General features: G+C 34.9%; 1 protein-coding gene across 5 annotated transcripts in view; it reads left to right on the forward strand.

Annotated features, from left to right (window-relative positions):
• LOC148301751 (SLIT-ROBO Rho GTPase-activating protein 1-like) overlaps window positions 1-12,747 on the forward strand; it is a 176,694-nt gene that overhangs the window by 60,158 nt on the left and 103,789 nt on the right. The window contains exons 1-2 of one of the 5 annotated variants that reach the window (XM_088272774.1): window positions 907-973; window positions 3,418-3,638. The exons of 3 other annotated variants lie outside the window; for them this stretch is intronic. In XM_088272774.1, coding sequence (XP_088128900.1) covers window positions 3,563-3,638 — 76 coding nt within the window. In that variant the 5' untranslated portion in view covers window positions 907-973; window positions 3,418-3,562. Of the gene's footprint in view, window positions 1-906; window positions 974-2,064; window positions 2,371-3,417; window positions 3,639-12,747 lie in introns of those variants that run through there. One more of the 5 variants, XM_088272775.1, reaches the window with a different exon arrangement.

Consider the following 12,747-nt stretch of genomic DNA (forward strand, 5'->3'; position numbering starts at 1 on the left):
AAAAATCAAGTAAAAGGCTAACCCCCCACCCTTCGCTGGCATTTTTTAAGTGCTGATAAATTTGCAGTAAAATTTTAGTCCTCAAAAAACATTTTTATTTAATTTAGGACCTAAACTTTTTTGGTTACTGGTATTAAAATGAATTAAGAAAATATAACAACCACGTTATGTATTCGCACGCTATGAATGTTTTTTTTTTCAGGAATGAACAGTATTATTTAATAATTTAATTTCACAAAATATAATTTTACCGTACTTTTAACCCATTTAAAAAAACTGTGCCATCTTTCTTTTAATTCACCATCAAATTACTACTGCTTCAAGAAACAAAAAATATATTTAAAACGCCTAGAAATCACAGGACTTAATGCATTTATTTAGATAGGATCTATTATTGTTGCCTAGCCATTTTTTGATCTTATTATTTTCGATTTCTTTATGTTTATCTTTGCATTTTTTTTCTAAACATTTGTCCCGCGCATTTCAAATCTCTTTCGCAGTATGGGCAAGCTTTGATGATGAAAAAAGATAAAGGTACGAGCTTCGGATGCTGCGTCCTGAAAGGTGAAAACTCAACACCTGCGTACGTTCCCACATCGAAACATCCTCAACTATTCGCAGGCTCGGCGTCAAAAAAGAAAACGAATCAACCTTACAATTACTTTGCCTTTTGGATGAGTAAAACTTTTTTACTCGTGTGTTTATATTATCTGTATTATTTCAGCTGTTTTCTTGTTTCTCTGAGAAGGAAATATTTTTCGTCTCTTTCCAGTGGCCGAACGGTGGCGGTAGAAAGGGATGCGAATATTTTTTTGTATAGCGTTGATTCTTTTTAAAATCCGAAGGCGTCCGAGCGTATCGTCAAGTTGGTGCTAGCTTGCGTGGGCATGCGCAGATGCGTAGTCTGGCATTGATATCGCGCGGTGGTTTGTTTTCATTTTGTTTGAAAAGTCGACTGCATGTGCTTTGGCCGGTAAAAATAAATACATAAATAAACCGATTGTTTGCTCATATAAAAAGTAAAAATAAAAATACGTATACCATATTCAAGTGATCAAAAACAAATTACCAATAAAAAACCGAGTTTGTGTTTTTTTTAATCAGTATCTTTATTGTGAGTGGATAGTTTTTAGTGATTAAAAAAAAAGTATTTTTTTCTTGTCATTATTTAGTACAGTAGTGAGAAAATTTGGCTACCATTACATCCCAAGTAGGTTCGATTGCCGGCTGGTCGAACAAAATCATTTGTGTTTTTTTCATTAGTATAATATGTATTTTATTTTGTCTCTACGATCAAAATAATAACGCATCAATCCACTACTGCATACTATGCACCATTATTGAGATTAGATGAACATATGGATAATTTCATAATATGAATATTAAAATGAAATATTTCAGTATGTTTGTTTTGCAAGAAAACACAAATATTAATTTTCATTGTTGTGGTATCGTTTTTTTTTATCAACAATATTAGATACTTGGGTATTTTATGCATAGCAAAATATTGATTATATTATTTTAACATTTCCCATTGTTATTCTATTATTTTCATTTATCTTATCTAATTTTCTTAGATTTTTTTGTTTTGATCTATACAATACGGCTTTTTACTAATTATCAGTTACAGTTACAGAATTATCAGTGTTTCTTACTATATATATGGAAAATGATTTTTATCATCGAATTTATTTAAAAATATATTGTTTTTATTTATTATTTATTATTATTATTGATCATTCATATTTACAAAATAAGACAAGCCTTTTTTGTATTTTTTTGTGTGGTACTATTTAACACTGCTCTCAAAATTATATATGTATCAAATAATTTTAATCGATGATTTTCTAAGATAATGTATAGAAAATATCACGATTACATTTTTCTTTTTTCGTTTAATACTAAAATTAAAGTATTAAAGAGGAGAATTTCAATTGCGTTTTTTTAAATGTATAAATTATTTTGTATATATTATCATTTTACGGATAATGTATAGATTATCCGTAAAATGATTGGTTACATGATTTAGTTTGGAGCTGAAAAACGCTGTATGCAAATAATAATAATCTCAGCATTTTTGTTTATTAAAAGCATTTTTTCCTGCAATAGTATCATTTTATTTTGTCCAATTAAAAACAAATGTTATTTGTAGAGTCGAAAGCCAAGTACTTATTTTTTTCTTCTAAATGATGTAATTGAATATACCGGAAGTAAAGTGATCGGGGGAGGTTTCTCCGGTCCATTACCGCGCATGATCGGGGATGCTGTGTTCCCCTCTCCCCTATCAGATCTCTCTTGTACAGATCAGTTTTATCGAGTCGCTCGCCTACGGCAGTCGTCTCACCGTGAATTCTCCAAATCTAAATTCATGTAACACCGCTTGTCATTTATTCCTGCCGATTTTATCTTCTCGGTTGAAGAATTTGAATTTTTTCTGTTAATTTTTTTTTCGTCTATTTTTGTATGTTTTTTTGTTGTTGTTATTGTGCGTGCGGGGTGTTCCCTGTCTGGGTATGTGACAATAAGAGTCTGTTTGACAGGGGTAGACTGCCACCATTTGGTACCTATTGAATGTCAAATAGAAATAATGTCTTTTGTTGTGTGTATGTATACAGAGCTCCATTATTCCGTGGGGTTTTTAGAATAGGAATGGTGATCACTGACTTCGAACCTTAATATGATTCAAGCTTATTTTATTCAAACATTTTGAATCAGACATTATTTTAAAAATAAACCATCGTTGTTTTGACTTTTGCTGGAGCTTAAAAATTTCTTAAAACACGATTGTTACAATATGAACAGTTTTTTGCACTTGTTTTTTTAACCTCTCTCTCAAATACGCCAAGCCAAATTGAATTCACTGAAGCTTGTCTAGCGTTTTTTCTTTTGCGCAATAGTTACCTAGGTACTACGTGGGATTTCACAAGATCTAAGTCATTTGTGTGTTGATTTGAAGATAATTATTGTTTGCTCTGAGCGATAAAATGCACTGCAGACACACTGCATTTTTTCATCTACTATAATCATACTTTTGAGTGACAGCTTCTTACAACATGTAAAAAATATTAGTAATGTATGAACTAGTCTTTATTTTATTATTTTTTTTCAACAGAACAGTTGAGTTACCGGTACAAAGAGATTCTTCGTCATATAGAATTAATGTTTTCAATGCCGATCAATGAACTCCGTTTTCTGTATACCCGGCTTCAAAACCCAAACATTCGCTTATTGAATAAGGACTGGCAGTTGAAAAAATTGTTTTCAAACCCATTCCACACACTCGACTGATTACTCCTATACACGATACCCAAAGGGCACCCTTCACAAATTCAACTTATCAGAAATTATGGGCGGTTTTCGAAAAAATTACGAATTGTTCGCGTGATCGTTTATTGAAGGTGATTATTAATATTTCAGGCTGTAAATCACTCCAGATACGTGTGGAATAATAATTAAACGTCTACGTTTGTTAATCGGTGAAAATTAAATAAAAGAAATAACAATTGTTTTAAGTATACCTACAATGTTTGTGATAGTGTAATGGACAAATAGCCACTTCAACATGTTCCAGTGCATCATCCAGCCTCGAAATGGCTGGATCCACTCCCCCAGTCCAGACATGAAGGATGTGTTTCCAGGTATATTAAAATTATTTTCATATTGAGATAATAACAGATTTCGTTCCTTGTTTTGCGCCTCGCTTCCAGTCTGAAACTCGATTGCATTCATTTCCATAATGGGATTCTGGTCTGCGCTTCTAAGAACACAATTCAACCGAGATATTTAGCCTGTCACTCAAAGTAATTTAGTATCGTACATAGCATTATCATAAAATGAATCTGAAAGATTATTCATACGTCTGTGTTGGAAATGTACGACCATAAAGGGTGTTTTGTTAATTGTATAATTGTATTTCGAGGTCTGTAATAAATAATGTAAAATATTGCCTGTATACATTTTAAGCCAAATAAAAGCTTTTTGTACGTTGGTTGATTCATATACTCGACGCAAGAGTAGGGTTCTCATAAGTTCTAAAGGGTGGCGGTCTGTAAGAATTTAAAGGAAGGGGATTATTAATGCCTTTTTGTGCGTGAAATACTTTAGCAGACTTGTACACTTTTTTGTATAAGGAAAACACTAAACCTATTGGAGATACTCACTACCTTCATCTAATATCTAATAACACGTTCCCGACCGTGCCTTCTTGGGTTCTAGCCCGGGGGTATGCAAATGTACGAATCTGTCGTTCAATGCACTTAGCAATTTATTACCACTATCCGTCAATTCTAGATTGAGCCAGTGTTGAGTAGGTTATATATAGATTGGTGAATTATCAACCATCAACAGTTCGAGCTGTTCATGTCCGCATATCCCATATTCGGCAACCGTTTTGCGCTTTTGTAAGACTCGGATCACCGACTCCCCATGACCATGTCTGTTTGGTAATTGGTTGCTTTATGGCCTGTGTTTTGATTTGACGTCTACGCGGAATGCGCCTTCCGCATTGCTGCTAGTACTCAACCTGGAAGCTATTTTATTTGGTTATAGGAGTGCGAGGGAATTCAATTACTCGAAACATCGTACGATATATTGAATCATAAATTATCCTCGCGTTTCATTTCTTATTTGATTTTGATTTGTATGCAATACTTACTGTCCTTATCCGCTAAAAGTAATTTTTACTTAAAAAAGTAACCTACCTTATTTAACCATATATTTCACCAACTGCAACGGTTACGCTTTCCCGAAAGGGTAGAGTATAAACTCTGTCTTCTAGTGCATGGGTCGGCAACCTTTTGTTGTAAAAGGGCCAAATATTTTTCATGGGGATCAGTGCGGGCCGCACTTGCAGTAGGTATACATACAATATTTTAGTTTTAAAAATAAAACGCTAAGTGTATATTTTAACGACATTTATTGTATTTAATAAAATCAATGAGATTCCCTTCGCTCCCTTTCTCGCTTCCTTTCACTCGATTGTGTATAATATCATCCGTCATGTGCGTTGCGGCGAGAATCTCGCGGGCCGCATGCGGCCCGCGGGCCGCAGGTTGCCGACCCATGTTCTAGTGTATCAATCAATACATAATATGGCTCCGGAGTATCTAAAAGAGGTGTGCATTTCAGACGAATTGGTTGATAGATGTCTCACGCTTCGATCGGCTACAACTGCTATGGGTAACGAGCTCGCAACCAGCACACTAAATTTGGCGAGCGTGCCTTCGGTGTTTGCGGGACCGATGGCATGGAATGCCTCTCCACAAGTAGTTAGAAACTGAGCGCGTAAGATGATCTTTAGATAAAAAACTAATAAATAATATGTTTGATAAATCATTTCCACAATTGTTCCCCCAATTGAAGCTGTTTTGAGGTAGTATTTTACGAAAATGGCACTATATAAATTATCCAAAATTATTATTACCAGTTACATATTTTCACATGTCCTTTTAATCTGTATCTTTTTTTTTAATACCGGGCTAAGTCTCTTGATTGTGAGAAGCAATCGATTCACTTAATATGCTAATTTTGTGAGAAATGGTATCCTAAAGGTCGTGTTCCTTGGCCATCCCGATCTTTAATGATTTTCACAAATGGTTCTGGAATCTGAAATAACATCAGTCTGATCGTCTGATACTCGCTGTTGTGTCTTGCGCACGTGCAAAACGAATCAAATTGGCTTCATGATACTACTCCGAAGATTTTTTCATTTTTTTTCGCATTGCCAAGATAATAACACGGTTGATTCGTTTCTTCGTTGAAATAATGTAACACTGTTGATTTATTTAATCCTCTCGCTACTTGAAAGTCGCGCCTCGGTGGGTTTGTAGTTCAGCCTGGTCGCTGCGAGATGTAATACTAGCTTTTTTTGTTTTTATAATGGGTGTAATAGATACATCGATTCGTATAAATTACCATTTGATCTCGGTATCGGCTCGTAACTTGCATTATATTGAATGGATTCTCATTGCAGGACTGTAATTTTACGGCAATTCGAATGATAGATACGCAAGTCGTACCCGTTACCCACTCATTGATTTAATTCATAAATCAGAAGCGTTTTAAGCTGGTACCTGGATAGGAATGTATCCACACAATGTGAATAAAGTGGGTGCCATGTTATCATTACTACTTCCGTCGTGGATTAAGTATTCTAAAATCGGAGCGACACGATTAAATTAGGCAACCGATAAAAATGTCGACTCGATATGTTAATCTCTGTTTTGATGGAAGATTTGTGTGAAATCGAGAGTGCATTAAGAAGTGGATAACGGCCGTAAATCATCCTTTTGCCTCTTCGCATGTTTCTTCATCAATCAAGTGTAATCTGTGACAATGGAGTCCATTAGGCAGTCCGTAGCGCGGACTGGCGACGGAAGGAGTAAGCGCTGGCGGAATAGGCACTTCCGGTCCAATCGTCGATGGGGAATAATAACCCATAGTTCTACCACTGCAGTGTCATCGCCCCCACCGGGAAGTTATCTTTCACACGTGAACTCGTAGTCTTTCGGTGCAAGCTTCTTGCTAAGATAGATCTCTTCTTACTGATTTCCTGGTAGCGATCATCTAAGTTTATGCAGTTGTTGAAATTATATATTGCCTTTCTCAGTCCATGTCATATCATACAGTTTTAATTTTTCTTCTTATTATCTATGAGCATTAAAAACGGTCAGTCATTTATGTGTTCATTGTGCATGAAGAATTCGTTTTCTTAAGAACGTTTATCAGATAATAATACAATTTAAAATAACCTTGTCACCTAAAAGCTATTTTATGTCATCGTGTGTATTTTTTGTGTTAGTGTTTAACTCACCCTATTTTACAATACAAACCATCACAAACGCATTCGCCCACGTTATCTTTTCTTCGAAGACTGACAACTATTTTAGGATATTAGGCTTATAGTAATGGGAGAAATGCGTATTACGCATTTATTCGTATTTTTTCCTTATCTGAGCTTTCTATTCATTAATCTTTGTGGGTTTATCTTCCATTATAACGTCCGTTTCACCTGACAGCGTAGTATTGTTTTTGCCACATTCGAGTCTCACGCGCCTTTAATTTTTTGCTCAGAGAAATCATTTCTCACCACCATCAATGACAGCTTTTGTTCTCTCGTATGCCCCGACAACCCGTCACCTTTGTTCTCTGTGATGCATGGATTAAATTAATATTTTATTGTTCAACTGCCAATATGTATCCCATAAGACTTGCAGCGCTTTGTTCCAATTTACTTGTACTTTACGAGTATGTGCATCGTCTGGCGAGTGGTATTATTTCATAGTCCATAAATCATGCTTTATTTTGGTTACGGGCTATAGTATCGGCTTTATTTAGACGTTAGTACCGTTTATAGGAGGAAAACTATCTGTCTGTACATGTGCTCGGGCTTCGGTGCACTATTATAATAAACATTACGCCTCGTCTTCCTGCCTGTCTCGTTTTTGTGGTTGTTTGTTGTTCTTGGAAGCTCTGTGGAAATGATATTCAAAAATAGCAGCAAAATCACGAGGGACGGACGCCGCCTTCGATCTCTCGAGTTGCTTCGCAGGTCTCAGCATCAAAAGTGTTCGGATTGCGAGTACAGTAAAACCTTGATATAACCGACCTCTATTTAACGAACTTCGTATTTAACGGACAAAAATCCGGTCGAATGTAAAAATAAATAAATTAAAAACGTCCTGTTAATTTATGTATTAAATGTTAAATTAAACACTGATTTTTTGGGTCTACTAAGTTGTATTTTATTGTTAAAAAACACTTTTTTTGTGACAGTTGTTTCGCCTAGTTATGGCATTTTCAAACGAATGTCTTTCAAATATTCATTTGAAAATGCCATAACTAGGCGAAACAATTGTCACAAAATTAATTTTTTATGTGTTTTTTAACAATACAGCACAACTTAGTTGACTAAAAAAATCAGTGTTTGATCAACATTAAATACATAAATTATAATGGAGTTTACAAAACACCAAATCTATAATTGCGTTCTTTTAATATTTTTCATTCAAGTGACGCCGCATGATAATCACATGCGTCTAGCACTAGAATTTGAGACAATACCGTCTTGTTCGTAGACTGCACCTAGCCGGGGCAACAACAATAACACTGCCAAAAATGAAGTTATCGGTGGTAAGATCACATCTCGACGATCTAATAACATTTATTGGCTATTTGTCAAATCACCAAGTTCAAGTATATAATACGTATTTTCCTAATTTTGGAGAGTTGATTACAGAAAAAAACAGCAAACTCCAAAAGTGCCCTTTTCTAAGGCGGGATAACCAAAAGCAAGCGCGTCGATATTAAACAGCAACATCACTTTATAAGGAGTATCCGAAGACAATAAATATAATTTTGCTTGTGTATTGTTCTAAATACAGTGTTCATATTTTCATAAACATGTTTTTTGATAAATTTTAAACCTATTTTTAGATAACGGACTTTCGGTTTTAACGGACACCCCCTTCCCCTAATTAGTCCGTTATATCGAGGCTTTACTGTACATCGAGTTGAAACTGTGGCATTAATGGTTCCAGGTCCTCCTTTATCTTCGCTTAACACGGCGCAGATCGGCTTAATCAAAGGGAGTTAACACACCGTATCGTTAACCTGATTTTTTAAAAGGCATTAGCTTCATTCGTGAGTCGAATATTACCGGCAGTAATTACTTTAGTATTACCCGGGTATTTATTTAATGATAATGGTTTAACATTTTTGATATCTCAACATAGATGAAGAAGAATATGAAAGTTTGAGCATTTTACAGGGCTTTTACAGGGACCAATTCTACCCTTGTTCTACCCTTGAGGACCAATTCTACCCTTGAGATGGTTTGGACATGTGGAGCGTATGAGTGAAGAAAGAACGGTTAAACAAATTTATGGGGCGAATGTAGTCGGAAAAAGAAGCAGAGGACGACCGAGGAAAACTTGGCACAATCAGGTATGTCAAATACTTGAAAGCGGCCGGGTCAGGAGTCGTAATAATCGTCGGGTATGTATGAGGAGATGCATGAATGTTGAAGAGGCAAAGAATGTTTGCAAAGACGGAGTGGTGTGGCGTTCGATTCTCTCTGCCTACCCCTGCGAGGAAGCGGCGTGATGGTTAGTTAGTTAGTTTTTTTTTATTCTACCCTTGTTTGACAAACACTATTCAAATTCTTGAAACTTAATTTATTGATCAAACTCGAAACACAGTGCTTGACTTCACTAGACTTCACTAGAGACATCTTTGGTCGGACGAGGGAAGCTTTTTATTAAGCAGAAACTCTTTCATTTGTATATGAGGTCCGAATCTTGGATTATATTCATATACTTGAGAAACAACGGTGAATGTTACACGTGTGTAAAGTGTTTTGGCTCATCTATGTTGAGGTGTCAAAAAATAATGTAAAAAATAACTCCTAATTGGAGAAAATCCAGATTTGTGAACAAGTATTTGGACACACTCTAAATGTTGTAATGGTTTAACGCAATTGATTGGCAAGCGGAAGGTTTAACTAAGCTAGAGCTTTTAAGTGCATTTGTGCAGGTTTAACGGCGTAGTGCATAGTGCTTAGTGCATATATACAGAAGCGGCTAGTAGAATGCTGAGATAGAGTGCATGAAAGGCCATGACTCGTAGGTCAGGCGAATATAGCTACCGCAGATAACAATATGTATTTATCTTAAGCTTATTTCTTGATTCTTATTTCTAGTGCAGTACACAACGGAGTCCTGGTTGCAACCCTAATATATGGAAGTGAAGTATGGATTTGGTAAAACAAGGATAAAAGAAGACGGAACGCAGTCGAAATGCGATCCCTCAGATAAACGTGCGGCAGAACAATGTATGATAGATCGAACGGTGAAGTAAAGAAAGAATGCAAGACTGAAATAAGCATTATCGATAAAATTAAGAAAGGTGTGTTGAGACGGTGTGGACATGTTGAACGAACGGTTGCACAAATTTATGAGGCGAATGTAGTTGGAAATACGAGCAGAGCAAGACCGAGGAATACTTGGCATGATCAAGTACGCATAATACTTGAAAGCGGTCGGGTCAGGAGTCGTAATAATCGTCGGGTATGTATGAGGAGATGCATGAATGTGGAAGAGGCGAATAATGTTTGCAAAGACAGAGTAATGTGGCGCTCGATTCTCTCTGCCTACCCCTGCAGAGAAGCGGCGTGATGCTAAGTTAGTTAGTTAGTAAAATTAGTCATGAAATACCCAGTTGTCTAGCGAGCAAATTTTTTGCAACAGCTAAGTGCTTTGTTTTTTGCAACAAATTTGAACGCCATGCAAAATAATTTCTATGATACATATTAATATCGTATGCTGGGCATTGAAAACTAACGTACCTCACGAATATGTACGTATGTAGTCCGTCTCATGACATATGTGTGTATTTAGTAATGTGTTTATTTTGTATAATCCTGCATTGTGTAGCTAGGTACTTACGTATTGTAAAACAGCTATTAATATACCCCCATTATTATTGAAACGGACAGGAAACGTTTTGATACTAGCAGTAAAACTAACATCCTTTATCGTTTGTATAAAAATCAAGAAAAAAACATAATAAAAACTCATGAATCAATGACATTGTAAACATTAAAAATTTGTTCACGACATTTTGAGTGTCTCCAAATACTTCACAAATCAGGGTTTTGTCTACTTGAAGTTATTTTACTTTTTTTTTTGACATTCAACCGTGATGAAAACGAATATGGAAGTCTGCGTATTTACATGGCTTTTGACCTGTCAAAGGTTTGTTAGTTGAACACTTCGCACACGTGCAACATTAACCTTTTCTAAGAGTTCCAAAATTTTGAGTAGTGTGGTTGTCAATCATGCGTAGAATGGTAACTTAACCACCTTATGATATTTAATAAGCTCTGAAAATACCCAGTCTTCCATATTCTTCTTCATCTATGTCGAGATGTCAAAAGAAATTATATTAAAAAAATTCACTCACTTGATTTATTAAATTCAATATTTGGCTTATTATACCATACTTTAAAAAGACGTTTTTATTTATAGTCTTGTAGTGTTTTTTAGGTACAATTTGGATAGGTGTTTCTCTGAGTGTATTTCAGTAATACGATTCCGACAAATGCACGGCGAAACAGAAATGCGTTTGGTTGATAAGACGACAGGAAGTGACTCTGGCAGCGCCGGATATAGAACTAGAATAGATTCTAGTCACATGTACTAGATGCGATTATTATAATAGTTATATGTCTATTTAGCTTAAACGTTTTTTTTAAACATATGTATTTATATACATGTTTAAAAATTAGGAATAAAGTTATGGCTGAGTGGGGGGTCGAACCTATAAACCTTGACTCAAGAGCTCGCTGCACTAATCACTGAACTCCAACAGGAATCAACCAAAAACAATAAAACCTAAGCTATTAGATAACACGTCACAGAAATATTTCTTAAACCCGACAAAACGCTAATTTTATCCCTTAAAAATAAAACTAACCCAAGCAGATAGTTGAAAATAATTTGAATATTTAAAGTATTAACTTTGTGGATGATTGCAATATATTATTTGGAGAAATAAAATGACTTTGTTTTTTGATCCACTCACTTTTTTTTTTTAAAAACCAGCTAGTTTCGGCAACAACCTGTTGTCCTCTTCAGGGTTTGTAATAAAACAAAACTTCAGTAATAAAACAAACCCTGAAGAGGGCAACAGGCTGTTGCAGAAACTAGTTGGTTTTTTAGTAAAAAGGTGAGTGGATCAAAAAACAAAGTCATTTTATTTCTCCAAATAATATAGTTGAAAATATTTAGATTCTATCTGTCTAATAAAACCCCATGTCCTCAGCGGGATACATAGAACTTAACATAATGAATGAACGCTAGTGATTATAACAAGCTTATTTTATTTTCATTAATTATTACATTACAATTCCTAAAGGAAGGAGACGTAAACATTAACTATTAAAAAACATTTATATATTCATATGGCGCCTACGAGGCTCGCCCTTGAGACTATTAAATCCGTGTCTCATAATAATTTATCAGGATTAGAAACATTGGTCAGCACCGAACAAAAAAATAGCTATTAATATCTGGCAAACGACACCTGGCACTATTAATACATTTTTATTTGTAATAGTAACGCCCCTAACCCTAACCTGCCATCGATCATCGGTAATCGTTTAATTGGTTAATAGATCGATTATGATAATCATCTCAGTATTATGAAAATAAAAAAATTAACTTTATTGGTGTGTTTTCTTGAACAGCTGTATTAAAATATGAACACGTTGAGTGATGAAAATATTAGATCGATAGATGATGATGAAAATAGAAGATCGATACAACAGATTTGTCGTGTGGATATTGGACGTAGGAACCGTGGAAGATCAAAAAAGTCATGGTGTGGTCAGACAAAAGAAAATAAGATTTTCTTGAATGTAGACATGCTAGATTTAGAATGTGATGTGCAAGTATGAGACATGAGATGTAGGAACGGCGAAAGTTGTATGGCGTTATATCCTTTGTTATTCGTGTGACAAAATTGCATAAAATGGTATTTATGTATTAAAAAAAAATATGTATATTTGATTGGTAATATATTATGTATTATCGATCAAGATACGAGGGTTATCACATCAATATCAATATCAATATCAATATTTTTTCACACCACTAAATAGTGTTTTATTATTAATCATTATCAATTTCTTATGTCTAAAACTAAAACAATGTCCTAAACAGGTTCGAAGACAATAAATGAATATTTTAA

This window comes from Brachycentrus maculatus, unplaced genomic scaffold (assembly GCF_059751285.1).
Source record: "Brachycentrus maculatus isolate JH-2025_06_01 unplaced genomic scaffold, ASM5975128v1 h1tg000522l, whole genome shotgun sequence".
Lineage (NCBI taxonomy): Eukaryota > Metazoa > Arthropoda > Insecta > Trichoptera > Brachycentridae > Brachycentrus > Brachycentrus maculatus.